This window comes from Lampetra planeri, chromosome 33, assembly GCF_965212315.1.
Source record: "Lampetra planeri chromosome 33, kcLamPlan1.2.h2, whole genome shotgun sequence".
In the NCBI taxonomy this organism is placed as follows: Eukaryota; Metazoa; Chordata; class Hyperoartia; order Petromyzontiformes; family Petromyzontidae; genus Lampetra; species Lampetra planeri.
Window position 1 is genome coordinate 12120648 of NC_136139.1, and position 21580 is coordinate 12142227.

Here is a 21580-nt window from a genome sequence, read left to right on the forward strand (position 1 = left end):
TGTTGCCTCCAAGCTGCGTGTGTGTGCACCTAATTCGAACCCACTACATTTGGCGTCAGAAGGTGGAAAATAAATATTGCTAGGTGTTATCCTAGGGAAGTAAAATGGGCACACGAAAAACAAATATAAAACTCACCTGGACGCCTTCGTACAACAGGGACAGTGTGACGACCATCCTTCGGACAGCCCCCGGGGATGGCAGCCCCGGTGACAGAGAGAGAGAGAGATGGCGCTGCACGCGGAGCGGCGGGACTGGCATCGCACTGCTGCTTCGCCGCCGTCGGGAACGGAGCGACGGAGCCGCGGGGAGAGGACACCATCGTCGCTGCGGGGGCTGGCGGGGGAGGCCCGGGCATGCGGGCCACGCGGTGGGCCCGCCATTTCGGCGGCTGGTCGGGGCGCGGTTCCCGCCAAAACGCCGCTCCCGCCAACTCGGCGCCTGGTCGGGGTGTGGTTCCCGCCAAAACGCAGCTCCCGCCAACTCGAGGGCTGGTCGGGTCGCGGTTCCCGCCAAAACACCGCTCCCGCCAACTCGGCGGCTGGTCGGGTCGCGGTTCCCGCCAAAACGCCGCTCCTGCTGCCGAAATGCCGCTCTCGCCGACATCAACGCCTGCAGAGGGGGAGTTCCAGTCTTCTGCTCGAGCGCGAGAGGTGGATGGGTTCGCAAGAGCAGGCCGTGTTCACCATGAAAGATTCTTCGGGCCGTCCCAGTGCTCCACCTTGCCGCCCTCCGCTATTCACAGTCGCCAGGCGAGTCGTGACATGACAAGGACCCGTCCCCAAGAAAAATAATAATAACTTCGCCCATCTTGCGTGTGCCGGGTTGCGATCGCGGGTGTTTTTTTTACTCGCTGGTTTGCGGAGCGTGTTCGTCCGGTTGTGTGCGTGATAAATTGACGCGGCTTCCATGCGGGTGTCTGCTTGTAACAAGTGTTGTTGTTAATTACGGCGTCGAGATCGGTATCTTCTGGGTGTAGTTAATGATTAATTCGTTGTTGGGTGTCCCGAGCTCTGTTGATATCCTGTAGGTTGCCGTGTTAATGCCTCGTGTTGTTACATCGTTTTGTTGCGAAATCGCCATTGTTATTGTGTATACTGTATGGAGTTTCGCTCGTGATTGTCACGTGTAACTGTAAGAAACTTTGATCGTCATTGTTGCCAAGGTACAGACCGTATGGAGCTTTGCTTGGAATTGTTAACAGTGTATGGACTGTTGGGTACTTGCTTGTGATTATTTACTATGTACGGATTGTCTGGAGTATTGATTGTGTGTGTTGCCATGTGGGGACTGGATGGAGCATTGCGCAAAATGATTGACTGTACGAACTTCGTATACTGCATATACTGTATTAATCAATTCGGCGATTCTTGGGGTTTGTGTATAGTTTTTTTGCTCTCAAAATTCGAATGCCCTGAGTCCCATGGTTAATGTTGAAGGGGATTTTGAAATGACAGGTTCGGTTTGTTTCAAACTCACTGGTTGGTTCCTGTCCGTTGTTGCACAGATGATGTCTTTTGTGCGGGAATGCCCCTTGTGTTCTACATAGATCGGGGGTGCGTTTCTGTTAATTGCCGTCAAATTGCGTTGCTCTCTCCACTCGGTTGGTACAGCTGCATGCTGCAATGCGAGTCTCGGAGATGATGTGTACGGATACGGGATGTGAGGTGTATTGTTGTGACCATTGAATATTCGGGATCGTCACAAATTGTGCGTACCTGTTCGGCATTGGATCAGTTCTGTGGGGGATCATAATTCAAATTGTATGTGTTGTGATGGTGTTAAATTGCGATGGTGACATGCTGCCAGGGATTTGGAATTGTGGTGCTGGCTGTCACTTATCTTGGGGCGCAGATCCTGACCAGGATGGCCCAGTGAGAGTTGCGTGTCTAACACGAACATTGTGGTCCCGTCATGCTGTGTCTTGACGGCTTGACCTGACAGCCCGGAGATCGAGACACTCCGTGGCTTGTCTAGCCTAGTGGGCTGTGCGCTCACGTGGCTCAGAGAGTGTGGTCCCGTCATGCTGTGTCTGACGGCTTGACCTGACAGCCCGGAGATCGAGACACTCCGTGGTTTGTCTAGCCTAGTGGGCTGTGCGCTCACATGGCTCAGAGTGTGGTCCCATCATGCTGTGTCTGATGGCTTGACCTGACGGCCCGGAGAGTGAGACACTCCGAGGTGCGTTGAAACAGTGGGCTGGAGATTCGTAAGGTTCAGGTGGAGTTGTCCTGTTACGTTGGGACTGTATCCCTCAGTTGTTAGGGTGCATGTTGTGCAGTGAGTGAACGATGGGTCGTCTCAGCTCGGTCGGTACAGCTATATGCTGCGATGCGAGTCTTGGAGAGAGACTGGGTCGTCTCAGCTCGGTCGGTACAGCTATATGCTGCGATGCGAGTCTTGGAGAGAGACTGGGTCGTCTCAGCTCGGTCGGTACAGCTATATGCTGCGATGCGAGTCTTGGAGAGAGACTGGGTTAAAATCCCCCCGATATGGCCGACGCGTGCTACTGGTTGTGACGCCGCGTCGGAAAGGCGGTGGGGTGGTAACATGGAAATTTCCCCCCCGATATGGCCGACGCGTGCTACTGGTTGTGACGCCGCGTCGGAAAGGCCGTGGGGTGGTAACATGGAAATTCCCCCCCCCGATATGGCCGACGCGTGCTACTGGTTGTGACGCCACGTCGGAAAGGCGGGGGGGGTGCTAACGGGTGACTGTCATGTCCGAAGAGCGGAGGCGAGTGTTCGTTGAGTGATGCCTCAGGAGGGTTTGGTTCTCGTCACAGGAGGCAGTATCTACCTGGCACCTTGGAGTCGCCGGTTATGCCGACCGGCTATGGACTGGGGGGGGAGTGGAGCATGCGTCAGCTACTCCTGCTCCACCTGTTCTGACTCCTGGGGGGAGGGGCCGTGCCCTTTGGGCCGCTTCTGGTTCCCCAGGCCCGGCTACATGGACTCGTTGAAGACTGGCTGCTCTACATGCCTCTCAGACTCCTTGCTCATTGCCTACGCCGTCGTTCCAATGGCCACACTCACATGTCGGTGCATGAGTGGTTCTCACGGGGAGGCTGTGCTGGAGCGTAAGTGGGTTAGCCAGTTTTCATGTATATTTGTTGTTAATTCCCCGTTTTCTATGCGGTTCCCTTTTACCCTCGTCGATTCTGTATATATTACGTGATTGTATTTCTTATCGGTCGCCGGTCATTTATTGATGTTGCTGGTTCGGAGGCACACCTTTTCGATGTTTCACAGTTGTGTTACAGCCGGGGACGGCTGTGTGTTTATACAGGGGGGGGTGATGTAGTGACATAGAACGGTCACTACTGTGTCGGCCCGTACGAAGGCTGGGGGCCCCAAGGGGGTGCCTGGGGGGTCACATGGTGAAGGGATCCAGACCTTCCCAGAGGTGGGGGAAGTGAGGCGTGTCCTGGGAAGGGAGGCGTGGCCTGGAGAGAGCCAGCCACGCCGGGGCAGAGCCAGCCACGCAAAAGCAGATATAAGCGTGGTGTGAACGCAGAGCGAGGCTGTAGTACTGTACTCCAAAGTGAAGACATCATCGGTCGTCAAGTCCCGAGTCGTCGTCCTGGGCCAGGCAGGCCATTGCCTGCCTGGTCCAGTCTGTGTCGTGTTCCAGAGTGTTAGTGAGTTGAGGAAGGTGGTCACCACCTCATGTACAGTGTTATATTACTTACCGTTAATAAATAGTGTTGCCTCCAAGCTGCGTGTGTGTGCACCTAATTCGAACCCACTACACATGCAACACATGCGTAGTGGGTTCAATGACAGAGAGGAAACTTATCTGAGGCAACACAGGTTTATTTGAACAATTAACAGTGAACACAGAGGGGTACAGCCCCTCACACCCGATACACTATGGAGAGTGTGCACTCCAGACTAATACGCCTCTCACTGGCTAACTATAAGTTCTCCTTGAGTAGAGCTTGGATCTTCACTGGTATATAAACTGAGCCGTCCCTTGCCAGGGGTATGGCTTGGGTACGGCTCTGCCCTTGGGCTCTTCAATCTTCAGGAGCTTTTTGTCTTCAGCTGGACGGCGACTAACTCGGACCGTTCAGGGTCCGGCTTTTATCCTCGGCCCTTGGCTCGCCTCGCCCTAGCCACGCCTTCCTTCCGAACCTTCGAGAAGGATCTGGGAGTGATGTCATCCCCCAGTTCTTCTCCTGGGGTCTGTCCCTGTAACATAACGATCCATAGGGTAACCACTGGGTCCTATGGCCCATAGTCTCTCATACTGGGGCTCAGCCCCTCGATTGTTCCCTATCGGCGTGTAGCCATTACTGCCGGCAACTGCATGGGAACGGCGCATCTTTGCCAAATAACACCGTTACACATGCACACATACACTGTGTACACATGCACACAGGGTACACATGCAACACTTTCTCATACAAACAGTGTGCACATGCAACACATGCACACACACAGTTCACACGTGTAGTAGCGTGGTTGGGCTCTGTACATTTCCCATGCATCTTTACCTGTAGTAGCAGGCATGTGTCAATGGGGGGTGGTATAACGAATGGGTGAGATGAGTTGGCCCGTTGGGCCAACAGGGCTCCCCAGACCCCAAAGAGAGGGGCTGGGGGGATATTCTCGAGCCCCCTAGAAAGTTCCAGAAGGGAGGCGTGGCTAGGGGCGGGGAGACCCTGAAACGGGTATAAAAGCCGGACTTCTGGATGGGTCCGGCAGTCATCGTCAAGCTGAAGACTGAAGACCTGCTTAGGCTAGGACCCTGGGAACCCCGATGTCCTTCTAAGGGCCGGGACCGAGTGGGCCAGTGGTCGGGACTCGAAGACCATGGCTGGGTCGGGTCAACTAGCCTCCCCTAGGACCCCTTAGCTGGAGGGCTGAGAGTACGTAGCCCCAGTGATAGGGCATGCTAGCCCGAGGCTATACCTCTACAAATATCGGGTGGAGGGGCCGCTACCCCTTTGTGTTAGGGATCATTACTGTTGTTATTGGAATAAACATGTTGCCTCTACAAGCCGTCTCTACTCTCCTTGAACTCATTACACATGCACACACAGTGTACACATACAAAAACAAAGATCCCCCTATAGCCTTAACATACTCTAGGGGCAAGTGCTGTTAACACGCACCTATAAAGGCCGGCATGGCACACGAGGTTGGTGGGTGGCCAACACTGTGCCCGGCCGCCTTTGTCTTCCCAGTGGCGATGTTTACACATCGCACCAGGTACTCATTTGAGGCTGAGTCGACGTAGGGGAGGCCCAGGACTGGTTCAGATAATCGTCACCGGTGTTGGCCGTGAGCGGGAATTTGAACCTGGGTCACCAGGTTCGTAGCGCAGCGCACTAACCGCTACACTACCGCTCCCCACTACACATACAACACATGCACACACACAGGGTACACATGCAACATATACACACACAGGATACACATGCAACACCTTTTCAGGCACACACATAGGGTACACATGTGTAGTAATTACTCAGGAGGCTTGACGACGGGATCGGAGGCACACTTATTTATTAACACAACTTGTATACAGTTAGCGAGTATACACAGGACCTAAGGGGTAACGTCCCCTTACTCGGCTAACAGGGAGACACAACATCTAAGCCCCGCTAACCTAAGCCCAAGTCCTCCACTAGGGAGCTAGGGGAGGCTACCTGTCCCAGCCCTGGTCAAGCTGGGATCCGACCCCCCTGAGTTCCCAGACCTGCTCGTCAGTCTGGGCTCTCGGGGCCACGCCACCGGCTTGCCCTGGTCGGCCCTGATAAGGACAGCGAGCCAGGGGAGCTCCGGGGCCTATGCTAGCTGGTCTTCCGTCTTCGCTGGTTAAAGCTGATACCTCGACCTCGAGCCCTCCGGCTCACCCCCTCTTATAGTCCGCGGCCCCCCCGGGAGGGGCCCGTGGGGGATGCAGGTGCGGACGTCGGTGTGGCCACCTCCTATGTGTCCGGCCCTAACCACGCCCCTTGTGTTTGTTTGCCATCCGCTCCCATACACAATTACACCTCTACATCACCCCCCCCTGTACAGCTCGCAGCCGTCCCCGGCTGCAACAAAACCAGAATAAAGGTGCATGCCTCCCCAAAACCGTGTGTGCCTCGCGTAAATTTAACAAGAACGATAACAGTCATAACAACAACAACAACAGGAACAGGTAGAAGAAGAAAGAGAAAAAAATAACCCGGCGCACCCTCCCGAATAAATACCCCATTCCGCAAACCCAACATATATACATGCGCTCCGGATGTCCCTCCCCCACTGTCCGCAAGGGCCCCCCAACGGCCGACCTCACAATAGTCTGCGCGTTTTGGCACGCGTTCTCGCGGCGGGCCCGTCACAAGGGCTCGACCCGGCACGCTCAGTGGTGGTTGGTGACGGTCCGGGTGCAAGAGAGTCTGGCGTCGCTGCCGAGTGACCCCCGACCCCTCCGGGAGGGGTTGGCGGGCGTGGACCCGTCACTCCTGTTGCACCTGGAGATGGAACAGTTGATGTCATGTTAGGCGAGAGCAGCGACGTCGGGGAGTCGGCGGACCCCTCACACGTTTGGCCATGCGTGTGTGTGTGTGAACCACGGGCCGGCGCAATGAACGGTTTCAACCTTGAGGGGTGCACGTACCACCGACGCCTCCCCCATTTGACGCGAACACATTGCGGCCGTAAGACCTGTACGACCTCCACTGGCCCCCGCCACGGCCGTACCAACTTTGACGAGGTTGCCAGTGGCACCTGGGGACAGTGCAACCATGCCCTGTCCCCTGGTTTCCATTTGAACACATGTACCCGCCCCAGCCGAAGCCTCTCGTTCGCCTTCTGGCGGAGTTCAGAATTTTGCACGGCCGCTTCCCGCGCCTCAGACAATTTGCTGATGTTAAATTTAACGTGTTCGGACAAGGTAGACTTCGCCTGAGGCGCCGAGAGCTTCAGCTGGGTCGTCACAGGGGGGTTAGCCTCGCGGCCATACATTAAAAAGAAAGGGGAAAATCCGGTGGCCGCATGGGGAGCCATCCTGTAGGCCTGCAACACACCGGCTATGCGAAGGTCCCAATCTGTCTGGGATTCGGACACCTGTTGGGACAGCATAGACGTGATGGTCCGATGTAGCCGTTCCACCATCCCGTCAGTTTGAGGGTGATACGGGGAGGTCCGAATTTTCTCCGTACCCAAGAGGTCGCACACCTCGCGGAGGAGTTTTCCCGAAAAATTCTTACCCTGGTCAGTAAGCAGCCGTTCCGGAGCACCTTTGTCGAGGACATAGCCCTGGACAAAGGCCTCCGCGATGGCTGCTGCCGACTGGTTGGCCAGGGGCCAGGCCATAGGCCATCTCGTGAAGTATTCGACCCCTGTCAATAAATACCTATTCCCCCTGGGTGTAGCGGGAAATGGGCCGAGTATGTCTAGCGCAACGAGCTCGTTAACCCGGGAAACCTTTATGGACTGCAGCGGAGGGTTGGACCCCCTAGCTGGTGGCTTTCGCTGCGCGCATTGTGTGCACGACCCCAGGAGATCCCCCACGTCCTTTGCCATGCCCGGCCAGAAGAAATCCAGCTGGAGCGTGGCAAAGGTCTTGTGAACCCCCAAGTGCAGAAGCCGCTCATGAACAGCCCATACCACCTTACCCCTCAATGCTGCAGGCACCACGAGCTGCTGGCGGCGGGTTTTTCCGTCCCAGTGCATTAAAAGACCCTGGAACAACCCCCACGAGTCAATGTTCGCCACCCCCTGCCCAACCCCCCCTGCGCGACGGCGCAGAGCGAGGAGGGAGGTGTCCTCCATTTGGAGGCGTCCCCATTCCGCGACCGACAACCCCAGCAACGAATCCCTCCCTTCTTGCTCGATAGGACCCGAAGCCAAAGGCGCATCGGCGGCGGCCACGAGGACCGAATCGGTGGTGACGTTCGGGGGCCTACAACGCCCCGAACCCAGGAGGCAAGCGCACTCCGAAGTGGGTGGCAACCGTGACAGGGCGTCAGCGTTCGTGTGGCGGACGCCCTTACGATATGTGGTGACAAAGTCGTAGTCCTGGAGAATCTCCAACCATCGAGACAACTGGCCCGATGGTTGTTGAACCCGCAGAGCGTACTGTAGGGCCGCATGATCTGTACGGACGGTGAAACGCCGACCGTACAGATATGGGCGGTACTGCTGAATGAAATAAACAATTGCCAATAATTCCCGACGGGTAACGCAGTACCGTTGTTCCGCTGGAGACAGTACCCGACTACCGTAAGCCACCACATGCTCTACGCCCCCAATGAGTTGGGACAGCACGCCCCCGATGCCCGTGTTACTTGCATCTGTATCGAGCAAGAAGGGTTGTGAGAAGTCGGGGTAATTCAACGGCGGAGCCCCCACCAGGGCATTCCGGAGGGCGTGAAAAGCAGCCTCCTCCTCCAGCCCCCAATGAAACCTGACTCCCTTGGACGTCAAGGCATGCAATGGTTTCGCGATCGTAGCGAAGTCAGCCACAAACCGTCGATAGTACGACGCGAACCCAATGAAACTCCTGACCTCTCCCACCGAGGTGGGAGTCGGCCAGGAGCTGACGCATTCCGTTTTGGCGGGATCAGTGGATATCCCCGAGCGCCCAACAATGTGACCCAAATACCGCACCGATTCGCGGAGCAAATGGCACTTCTGCGGTTTAAATTTTAAATTGGCAGCCCGCATTTTGAGAAAAACAGCACGCAGCCTCTGGAGGTGTTCCTCGAAGGATTTGCTAAAGACGATGACATCGTCCAAGTAAATTAAACACGAATCCCATTGCAAGCCTGCCAAGACCAGTTCCATTAACCGCTGAAAAGTTGCCGGCGCAGAATGTAAGCCCATCGGCAAGCGGTTAAATTGGAAGAGACCTTGCGGTGTCCGAAAAGCAGTTTTAGGTTTTGATTCGTCATCCAGAGGAAGCTGCCAGAATCCAGATAGTAAATCGAGGGTGGAAAAGAATCGCGCCCCCGCCAAGGCATCGAGCGACTCATCCATTCGAGGAAGCGGGTACGCATCTGCCACAGAAATTTTGTTCAATCGCCGAAAGTCGACACAAAACCGCAGTGAGCCGTCGTGTTTTTTCACCAAAACGATCGGTGCGCCCCACGGGCTGTTGGAAGGGGAAATGATATCGGCGGCTAGCATGTCATCAACAGCCGATTTGACATGATCCTTTTCGGCGGGACTGAGCCGAAAGGGATTCTGGCGGATTGGCGCGCTGTCACCCGTGTCAATATGGTGTCGCAGCAATTTAGTACAACCAATATCAAATTTGTGTTTACTAAAAACGTCGGCAAATTCTTTCAGGAGAACTCGCAGCTGCGCACGCTGCGTGTCGGACAGATCCACAGATCCCGCGCAAAGTGCATCCAGCCATCCGTCATCACAGTCCGAATGCGGTCGCGACGGAGGATCGGTGGTTACCTGACCCACGAGTGGTTCCTCATAGGGCGCCGGCGTTGCGTGTGCAAGCACGGTCCCTTGAGGAACCACGGCCGTTCGCGATCCTACATTAAGGACTGCAATGAAGGGGTCCCCATCCCCTTTCACCATGGTCTGAGCCGCTAGCAAATCGGGTCCATTGACCCCGGCCCGAGATGGTCCCAACAAGACCCCCCGATCCGCAACCCCTTTAGCAAACGGCCGACGCAACCTAAGAGGGACGAGCATCTGAGCCCCCGGGGGTACGCGCACAGTTTTTGTCACGAGCGCCTGCACGGTGGCAAACGCCCGACGCTCCGTGGTGGGGGAAGACAAAAATGTAACACGTCGGCCCGATGGGAGCTCGATGCACCCCTGGTCAATCAAGATACGGATGGGCATTTTGGCCAAGAAATCCGTCCCCAACAGGCACGGAACCGCGAGTGAGGAGGAAACCAAAACAGGCCCGGATAATTTAATGTCTCCAATGCAAATTTTGGCGCGGATTTGCCCAATAATGCCCAGCGAGCCCCCGTTAGCAGCATAGCATGGCACGTCAACAGGGAGCAAGGGACGACTTTGAACGGGAAGGATGTTATAAATCAAATCAGATATAATGGTCGCCGATGCCCCTGTGTCAATTAAAATCCGCACCTCTACCCCATCAATATGACCGACCACAACCGATGATCCCGCCGACGCAGCAACGACACGATGGGCGAGCTCCGACCACTGACCCGGTTGGAGCGCTCGCCGCATTTCAGAACAATCGCGCGCGATGGGCGGCGATTTTCGAACCCTGTTCAGTTGAGCGCGTGAGTGTGTGTCGGATGTGTGCATGGGCCAAACGTGTGAGGTGCCACGACTCGCCGGATTTCTCTGCTGGAGCTTGGGTGGAGACGGCGTGGCGTCCTGACGAGGTGTCGCTCCGCGCTGACGGGGAGCCCGGCATCCTGACGCAACGTGGCCTTGCAGGCCACAGTTGTAGCAGCGTGTGAGCGCCCCAGATGGCCTGGGCTGCTCCTGGCGGCTCGGTCCATTCCGAGCCTGCGGTGCCGCCGATCTCCATTCCCCCCGCCGCTCCACCCCGCAGACCTCCTCTGATGGGAGGGCGGTGGCCGCCATGGCATGGCCGGCCACCCCCTTGGCAGCCTTGCGACGCAGGGACCGCAAGCCCCCGTGGATGTGGCGCGCGACCAGCAGGGACGACATCTCTCCGTCGTCTTGAGCCAAGACGGCGATGTCCAGCTCATCGGCGAGTAGCAGCAGCTTTTCAGCCACCATGGCGTCCACTCCCTCCTCGTCCATCCGCGGGAAAGCTGCCTTTGCCAGGGCCAGGAGAGCCGTTCGGAAGGCCAGGGGCGATTCGTTGGCGCCCCGATGCCGATCGTGGAACAGCTGCCTGCAGTCCGAAGGCGGCCCATAGACGGCTGACAGCAGCTGCAGCGCCAGGTGCAGCGTGGCGCGCTTTTCCTTAGGCGCCGAGGTGAGGGTAGCCAGGGCGTCGTCGTCCAGCATCGCCGGCAGCGCGCATAGTGCCTCGGCGTCCGTCCAGTTCGCCATCTCTTGATGAGCGATGAACCGCCTTTTGAAGCCACCCCAATCTCCAGCCGCTCCCACGAACTCCTTGAGAGGCGGCAGTCGCTGTTGTAAGGCGACGTCCGTGGCTGCGGATCTCGCTCCCTCGTTCCCAGCCGACGTTACAGTGTGGGCGGGCTGTGAGCATGGCATCGCCGGTCGCTCCGTTGTTGACGCGCTGGCCGGCGTTGATGATGTCACGGCTCGTGCTTGGCCCTCAGCAGTCACCTGACGCAGGCCGGCCCCGCCCTCTGCTCGCACTGTAGTGATGGCGGGAAATTTAACCGCGAGCCGCGTCGGGGTGGCGGGAAATGCCGGCGTGCGTCGGCTGCTGCCGTCTTCCCGCGCAGCCCCTCCAGCTCCCAGCCGCGTGATCTCCTCCAACACGGCGGCCGCGGCGTAGAGCAGCTCCGCCAGGCGGGAGTGAGCCAGCCGAAGTCCCTCGGCCGACGCATCCCCCCCCTCCTGTCGTAGCGGCGCGGGTGTACTCGGCCCCGGCTGCTCCGATCCGACCTCGGCCATCTCTGGTGGTGATTCGGCCGCGGTGTCCTCCCTCTCCGACTCCCTGGTACGTGTCGTCCCTCGTGTGTCCATCTTTGGACGTTTTACTTCTGACACCAGATGTAGTAATTACTCAGGAGGCTTGACGACGGGATCGGAGGCACACTTATTTATTAACACAACTTGTATACAGTTAGCGAGTATACACAGGACCTAAGGGGTAACGTCCCCTTACTCGGCTAACAGGGAGACACAACATCTAAGCCCCGCTAACCTAAGCCCAAGTCCTCCACTAGGGAGCTAGGGGAGGCTACCTGTCCCAGCCCTGGTCAAGCTGGGATCCGACCCCCCTGAGTTCCCAGACCTGCTCGTCAGTCTGGGCTCTCGGGGCCACGCCACCGGCTTGCCCTGGTCGGCCCTGATAAGGACAGCGAGCCAGGGGAGCTCCGGGGCCTATGCTAGCTGGTCTTCCGTCTTCGCTGGTTAAAGCTGATACCTCGACCTCGAGCCCTCCGGCTCACCCCCTCTTATAGTCCGCGGCCCCCCCGGGAGGGGCCCGTGGGGGATGCAGGTGCGGACGTCGGTGTGGCCACCTCCTATGTGTCCGGCCCTAACCACGCCCCTTGTGTTTGTTTGCCATCCGCTCCCATACACAATTACACCTCTACACATGCAACACATACACACACAGGATACATATGCAACACCTTTTCAGACAAAAACACAGGGAACACATACAACACACACACACACAGGCAGGGTGCACATGCAACACATGCAAACACAGGGCACACATGCACCTAGCATACAATTACACCCAGTGCACAGGCACCATGCACACACACACAGGGTATGCATGCACTCAGTTTACAGGCACCACGCAGACACACACAGATCCACAGTGTACATATGCACCCAGCGCACAAACTCCGGCGTTCACACCCTGACACCGACTTTACTGAGGGCGACTGCTGCTGCTTCACGCGTTGCCTCGTGATGCAGGGTAACGTGGGCATGTGTGCACCGGTAAGCGCACGCAACGCGGCCTCTTTCTGGCCGTGTTGTTGGCAAGCGAGGCTCCACGCGCGCCAGGCCCCTGTGCCCGACGGTCATACCTGGAAGTGGCCGTTGAGGGCGGCGCGGTGCGCGGCGTGGCTGCCTTGCTTGTCGCGAGCGTTCATGTCGCCGCCGCGCCGGAGGATCACCCGCACCACCTCGACGGCCCCTACCGCGGCGGCCTCCATGAGGGCGCTCCTGCCAGTCGCCTGGTGCACGCACAGTGCGTCTCTTCAAGGGCGCTAGGGTGGTGGTGGTGCAGTGGTAACGCCTCATGCAGCAACAAGGGCCTGGGTTCGGCTCCCGATTTGAGCGCTCTTCTGCGTGGAGTTTGTATGTTCTCTGTCCTGAATGGATTTTCACCGGGTTCTCTGGTTTCCTCCCATAACTAAAAAAAGCCATACAATGTTTAACTTTCTTCGCACCACACGTAGCCTACCGTGCTAATCGGAGGTGTTACTGCTATTGGCCAAAAGCCGACATTGAATAATTACCCACACATTACACAATTGGAATGAGATTCACTGCATAAATAAACATAATACGAATACAAATAGATATCTCAATACCTATGGACTCAGAACCACAGTGTGAGTCCATTAAGCACACACGGCGACTGTCATCGCTGAAGCCAACCCATAGAATACAGTGTCCAGCACTGCCGCTAGTGTCTCTCAGAAATTCACATCTTCACTCCTGGCAGCCATCAAATGTTGTCTTATCTAGTCTGGAGCACCCAGTGTCTCCCTGACTGCACATGACAGAATTCGAAGAACAGGAACAGCAGTCGGGTTGATTGATGATCTAGCACCGATTTACTCCATTTGCACACTCGGTAATAATATAACCTTGCTCAATTCAAGAAACATGTCAACCCCCATCTGTTACAACTTGATGATGCCGTTTGTTGCTGGCCGTTTGACGTTTTGGTCCCATTAGCCTGCACTCAGCAACTGTTTACAGATAAAAAAAGTCTCACTGACCTTCAACATAAACCGTTGATAACCACCCTATCATAGCACGGAAGCAATGCAAGCCCGATTAGAACAGAGCACAACATATTTTGCTGACGTGTATGCTCAGCGGCATTTCTGCAAAAGCAACAGACCTGGAGAAATAAAAAACGGACGACCTGGAGAAAAATCCATGCGCCCACGGAGCGAACATGTAAACTCTAAATATACAGCCATCAGGGTCGGGATCGAACCCACGACTATCTTGTATGCCAGGCAAGGTAGTTAACATCTCGCCACCGTGGCACTCCAACAGCTACAGTTTCCACGTGGCACCAGCGCGCTGACATGCACAGGGAGAAGCTGCCACGATCACACAGCACATCTTGTTTTCGCGTAATACGGTGATTTATCCTGTGGCATTACATAGGAACTCAATAATGTTGTTGTATGACACTCAACCCATGCTGTGGCATGAAAGAAACACATTCCATCAATTGCCAGTGACTGGAGTGTAGTCACATAACGCATAGACTAACGCTTGCTGCCGCATGACAAACAATATAGTGGTTAATGCTGTAACATGAAACAGTAACTCCATTGTTCTCTGGCAAACCACTCGACTATGCTGTCACATGACAGTGACTCACGCTTGCTGTCACGTGGCGCTGCACTGTGCACTTTCAGATGCGCTTCTGCGGCCGTCTGGAATGCTCTTCCTTCTGATATTAGGTAGCCGCTGGGAGCTATACACTTTTAAATCCCTTAGATTGACAAACTAATTTCTTCAGAACTGCTTTTCGTGTTTAGTTTGTTGTCCTTCCTCCCGCACCTCCGATTAGCACGGTTGGCTACATACGGTGCGAAAGAAGTTCAACATTCACACATGTGCGTACGTACTCACTCTTGCTGTCATGTGACACAGCTACTCACGCTGTCGGATGCGTTGGCGTCGGCTCCGTGCTGCAGCAGCTGCAGGCTCATGTTGGGGCTGATCGCCGCGAGCTGAGCGGCCAGGAAGAGCGCATGTGTGCCGGCCCGCGACACTAAGTTCACATCGGCGTCGCCGCGCAGCACCAGCCGCATGCAGCGCTCGTGCCGTTGAGACGGCTGCAGGCAGTGGAAGAAAACGCCTGCAAGACGCCGCACAGAGCCATGCTCATATATTGAGAGGGTGGCCGGGGTTTGTCGTCTCACTCTAATCGCACACGGACCATGTGATCATCAACGAGTTTCAGCCACCCGTGAATAATAACTGGGTTATGAGGCGTAGTGAGTTAATCGTGTCAGCCTAGTTACCAATGACCGGCCAGCTGGGTCAGCGGTACTGTATAGCAGGAATGGATTAGCAATGTTTTTAAAATGAACTATTCTAAAACTGATATGATACTCGGTTTTTCCCCTTTTTTCTGGCAACAAAACAGGTGTTAAGATGTCAAAACACCAAACTGAAACATTTTACAAGGAATCATGTCTGCATTAACCACAATGCTTGTGGTTAGAATGCAAACAAAAAACATACACTGATAATATATGCATTGTCCTTGAAACGAATTGGTCCACACCAGAGACAGCTTTCTTGTGAGCCTCCTCTCAAACGGCGTCTAACACCAACTCCAAATATACAGGTGTCAGGGTCGGGATCGGGATCGAACCCACAACTTCCTGCATACCAGGCGAGGTAGTTAACATCTCGCCTCCGTGGCACTAAATATACAAGGCTAAAATACTTACCTTGTTTTCCTTCCCAATTGCAGGATTCACAAATTGAGCTTTTGGCATCATGACAAAGAGGAATAACTGTCCATTCACAAGTCTTGCAGAAGATAATGTTACATAATTACTTCTGAGTCACTCCCATAGCAACAAGGGGAACGCCATCAATATGCCCTTAAAAGAGTGTGCATTACTGTCAACAAATCTCAATGATGTGAGAAACTAATTTAACATAACTATTTTTTATGCAGTCAATGGTCAAGTCAAAGTCGCATTGAGATGGTGCTTATCTCTTGTTTACAGCCATGAGCCAGCAGTGGAAATTCTGCATTCCTATGGTGGGGATGAGTGTTCCATAAGACATTTGACTTTCTCAAAAAAGTGGTACTCATTTTTATCAACCCTGGAGAGATGATGGACTAAATCAACCCCCAATAAGGACTTTTACTCACAACATTTCAAATGTGAGCTGCTTGCTCTACCGCTGAGCGGGCTGGCCAGTTAGTGTGTGTGCATGTTGGTAACTGGGCTAAAACCATCAAGTCACTACGGCTGACAACCCAGTTTAATCATGGGTGGTTAGAACTCAGATTCAGATCCGGATCTCAGACCTCAAAGATAAACTAAACCATTTTTATGTTACCAGGTGAGCCCACTGATCTACATCGCTCGTTTTCACAAGCGACGTGGCCACAAATGATAGCTAAACTAAGTGGTTTATCGTGTTGAAATTTATATTAGCCAAATACTCTAAACGCATGTTTCTACATGTGGAGGGAAAAACCAGAGGACCAGGAGAAAAATCCACTCGACCACGGGGAGAACATGCAAACTCAAAATATACAGGCGTTAGAGTTGGGATCGAACCCATGATATCCTGTATACCAAGCGAGGTAGTTAACATCTCGCCACCGTGGCACCTCTTTCATCACAAAGCAGTGACATGTCATTAGCCACCTCCAAGTCTTCACATTTTACACGCCTTTCTAATTTATAAACCGAAGGCAACTGACATTAATTGTACAGAGCCAGGGGCCACATTTGGAGCGCCCATTTTCTGCTACCGTTTACCACATTAATTACTGCTTACTGCTCTAAATTAGGTGGCCACGCTGTCAACTACCCATGACCAAGTGAGTGACGGGGGCGGGGGGGTATGATGCAACCCCCACGCTGTTGCGAGTGTTACGAGTCTGGGCAAGCCAACGGAGGTGAAATGCGCCTGACTGCACCTTCACCCCACCCCCATGCTTCTCCCACCCCAAGTGGGAGAGCTTAGTAACCTTGGTGTGTGACGTGGAGAACAGTGCTGACTCGAATGACTCTGTGATTGCTGCATGAGCTGTGTTGTGCATTGCCATGGCTGCACCGCACTCTCGACTTTTGACATTTCGTCTTTGGATTCAAAATTCCTTCAAATGAATACTAGAAATCTTCAAACTATCCAAAAGTTTACTCTCAGTTATGGGCAGAGTTTGACGTCTATATTTGGGGGGGGGCAGGGGGCTTAATAACATTTAAATCTCTGCTTCTTGCATTGTGTATCATTTAATTGACTATGCAATTGTAAAATAGCACTTCAAAACTAAACACGAGCAATTTATTTTGAATATTCAGTAGGCCTGGCGTGCCGCCAGGCAAGGAGAATGATAGCGGAAACACTGAATACTGTTAATAATGGGTAGGTCTATCTTCCGAATGTACAGCTTGTTACCAGCTATAGTTACAGTGTACAGTGTTAGAGTGAACTTGAAAGAAAAAATATAGTTTACATGCATTGGGCCCTATTCGCAACGTCTTGACTGAAAGCTCATGCTCTCAGTCGATACTCCTGACATCATGTTGGAAAATAGTGCCAGTTATGACGGAGTTGTCAATGAACCCCAGCTCTTGTTCACCTCTCACATCTCTGAACACTGCAGGGGCTTCTCTCTCCATCTGCACATCTCCCAGATCCACCACTTCCTTACACCATCGATGTCTGCTGAGACCCTCATCCAAGCCTTCATCACACCCCAACTGGAATACTGTAACTCAATACACTACGGCCTCTTGACATCCCTCACCTTAAAATAATCCAAATTACAGCTGCCAGATTTATCAACCAAACCTGTGAATGAGTAAGCTTCACTCCAATATTCAAACCCCTCTCTTGGCTCCCATTGCAGTCCTGGGTGAACTCCAACATCACTTCACTGTTGTCTAGACCTTCCATGGCCTCGTTCTCCACCTACCTCTCCCAATCTCAACTCACTGATTCTTAATTGATTTGAGTGTCAGATCGCGTAAGTAAAATGTGTGTCGTAAACCTTCTTCCACCCAACACAGCCAATAGTCACATAAACAAATGTGTCGATTATTGCTTCAGTGCACCGGTGTGTCTGAGAGCAATCTCACTCCAATGGATATGGAAGTGTAAATTTCAATTTAAAGCTTTCGTGACTGCAGGGATTCATCTTCTTGGTTCTTTCGGTAAAGTCACGTAGAAGGGAAGTAATAAAATAATAAAAATAAAACATAATAAAATAATTCTCACGACGTTTCGGCCACAACGCAAGCAGCCGTCTTCAGGTGAACACCAGGTCTGTCACCTGAGGACGGCACCTGAGGACGGCTGCTTGCGTTGTGGCCGAAACGTCGTGAGAATTATTTTATTATGTTTCATTTTTATTATTTTATTACTTCCCTTCTACGTGACTTTACCTATGGAAGTGTGGTTACAACCAGCATCATCATCAGCCATCATTATGAAATGAGTCCACAAGGGAGCAGGAGGTGATCATTAGAGGTTCGTGTATTCACATTAATTATGTTACGTTCACTTTGCCGGCCGCTTCATGTTCTCTGGGCCTGTGGGCGATTAAAAAAAAAAGACTAAAACAACACGAGTCCGGTCACAGAGCAAGCGTTCAGAGCTGTGACGAGGCAAGGATGCGCTTGGCCATACCTCTGCCGTCGCGGTCCAGCAGGGCCATGCTGGCCTTGGCGGCGGCCAGCACTTCCACCACGGACTCGTGGCCCAGTGCCGCGGCCACCATCACGGGGCTCCAGCCCTGGTGGTCTTGCACGTCTGGTCGTGCGCCCAAGGCTAGCAGCACGGTGCACATGGCGTGGAGGTTCATGGCGGCCGCCACGTGCAGGCCACACTGGCCCGTCTCAGGCTCCGCAGCGTTCACCAGGTCCGGTGAGCCCAGGCGGCACAGCTTCCGAACCTTGCGAAGGACAAAGGTTAAATCGGCCTGCATACCGTGTCAAACCATACGGTTTACCCGTATTCTTGTACAGGGAAATAGAGTTTTAAGGTCCCTACGGCGTACAGCCGTTTCAATACGGGCAAACATTTTTGTCAATTTGTGTTTCACAGCATCACAGCATCACCACTCACAGCACCATCACCACTCACACAGCACCATCACAGCATCACCACTCACAGCACCATCACAGCATCACCACTCATACAGCACCATCACCACTCACACAGCACCACCACCATCACAGTATCACCACTCAGTACCATCACCACTCACAACACCATCACAGCATCACCACTCACAGCACCATCACCACTCACACCACCACCACAGCATCATCACTCACACAGCACCATCACCACTCACACCAACACCACAGCATCACCGACCACACAGCACCATCACCACTCACAACACCATCACAGCATCGCTACTCACAGCATCACCACTTACAGCACCATCACAGCACCACCACTCACAGTATCACCACTCACAGCACCATCACCATTCACACCACCACCACAGCATCACCAACCACACAGCACCATCACCACTCACAACACCATCACAGCATCGCTACTCACAGTATCACCACTTACAGCACCATCACAGCACCACCACTCACAGTATCACCACAGCATCACCACTCACACAGCACCATCACCACTCACACCACCACCACCACAGCATCACTACTCACACAGCACCATCACCACTCACAGCACCACCACCACAGGATCACCACTCACACAGCACCATCACCACTCACAGCACCACCACCACCACAGGATCACCACTCACACAGCACCATCACCACTCACACCACCACCACCACAGGATCACCACTCACACAGCACCATCACCACTCACACCACCACCACCACCACCACAGGATCACCACTCACACAGCACCATCACCACTCACAGCACCACCACCACCACAGCATCACCATTCACACAGCACCATCACCAATCACAGCACCATCACAATCACGCTGCCCCCCCCCCACCTGTGCCTCGTCCTGGGAGCGGATGAGCTGCAGGAGTTTGTAGGCGTGCAGCGTGAGCAGGCGACGCGCTCCCACGTCCCAGCCTCCTGGCGGCTCGCAGCCCCCCACTGCTCCCCGCTCCGCGCCGCCAGGGCCCCCCTCGCCAGGGCCCCCCTCGCCCGGGTGCCACATTGTCTTGGCGAGCTCCTCGCTCAATCCGTGCCACGCGGCAATTACATAGCCGCACTCCGAGACGCGGGGACACACGGGGGGACACACGGGGACACACGGGGACACGGGGACACGGGGAGACACAGGGAGACGGAGAACGGAGAGACACGGAGGGACGCGGACACGGGGACACAAGGGGACACGGGGAGACACGGGGACACACGGACACGCGGGGAGACGCGGCGACACGCGTCTGGTTGCTACGGAAACCATTGACCTCGTAAAAACCCCGCCCACGTGACCCCGAGAAGCGGGCGCGTCACGTGGCCTCTACAAAACTCCCTACCACCATCACTACCATCACTTAACCATCACCATCACTACCACCATTACCATCACCATCACTACCATAACCTAACCCTACCACCACTACCATCACTTAACCCTACCATCACTACCACCACTACCATCACTTAACCATCACTACCATCACTACTATCACTACCATCACTTAACCCTACCATCACTACTATCACTACCATCACTTAACCCTACCATCACCATCACTTAACCTTACCATCACCATTACTACCATCACTTAACCCTACCATCACTACCATCACTTAATCATACCATCACCATCACTACCATCACTTAACCCTACCATCACTACCATTACTAACACGACCATCATTTAACCCTACCATTAATACCATCACCATTACTACCACCACTGCCATCACGTAACCCGACCATCACTTAATCCTACCATCACTACCATCACGTAACTCGACTATAACGACCATAAATTAATCCTACCATCACTACAATCACCAACACTACCATCACTTAACCCTGCCATCATTACCATCACTTAACACGACCATCACGACCATCCAGTACCAGCGCCATCACTGCCATCATTTAACCCTAATATCACACCACTGCCATCATCATCGTTACTACCATCACTTAACCCTACCATCACTATACTATCTAAAAAAATAATCCAATTGATACGTTTTAGATGTTTGCGCCGTCGTGTATGCAAATTGCATCTCACAATCGATGAGCAACCACAGACCAAGCTGGAAGGCTGCCAGTTGGTAAGCAAGTGCTAACAATTGCTCCACAGTTCTCTATATATGAAGAGTTTCTCAATCAATTAGTAAGTGTTTATAATGCGGTGGAGAAACCGGAGTACCCGGAGAAAACCCACGCATGCGAGGGGGCAACACTCTATCCCATCATACAGAAGGAACAGCTGATATTAAGGCAACACTTTGCTGTACTGCATTCTGCTGGCGAGCCAGGGTATGTGGTTCCTCGATGCCCACGGGAACGGAGTCTCGCAGGACTTTTATTTCTTCGATCCAACAACCCCTCGCTGCCTCCACAGTGCAAGATTACAGGCGTGTGCCACCACCACCATCCCGCAACCATAATCACTCAACAATAGACATACGGCGGTGGCTAGATCCGTGGCTTGTAAGCCAGCGTTGTGTGCGAAACTCCCTCCCGTCGGGAGTTGAGGAGCGTGGATCGCGAGGAGAAGGCGATATAGCAAAGTGCGGAATAATATAATGGGTGTCTTATTAATGGGATGGAGTGTTGCCCCCTCGCAAACACGCGGGGGTTCTCTGGATGCTCCAGTTTCCTCCCACGCGTATAACTCTCATCATTAATTTGCAGAAAACATCGTGATCTCTCCGCCTCCAGATGCAGTTGAATACATAACGCCACTGTGAACATTTTATATTATTATCACCATCACTACTCACACCCATCACCCCACGCAGTCAGACCCATCACACCACGCAGTCACATCCACCACGCAGTCACACCCGTCACACGACAGGGAGCACAACGCGAGAGAAAACCCGCGTGTTGGTGCAACACAGCCGGGCACGGTGGGTGGATGAGATGGATGGAGGAGGCGGGTGGTGGACGGCAGAGGTGTGGA

General features: G+C 53.9%; 1 protein-coding gene across 1 annotated transcript in view; it reads right to left on the minus strand.

Moving 5' to 3' along the window:
* ANKEF1 (ankyrin repeat and EF-hand domain containing 1) overlaps positions 1–19907 on the minus strand; it is a 37466-nt gene extending 17559 nt beyond the window's left edge. Inside the window, exons 1-4 of the mRNA XM_078610332.1 lie at positions 19468–19907; positions 18154–18418; positions 14424–14623; positions 12597–12746 (exon numbers count right to left, since the gene is read on the minus strand). Of these exons, the coding sequence (XP_078466458.1) occupies positions 12597–12746; positions 14424–14623; positions 18154–18418; positions 19468–19890 (1038 nt within the window). The 5' untranslated portion in view covers positions 19891–19907. The remainder of the gene's footprint in view (positions 1–12596; positions 12747–14423; positions 14624–18153; positions 18419–19467) is intronic.
* Positions 19908–21580: the final 1673 nt, after the last annotated feature.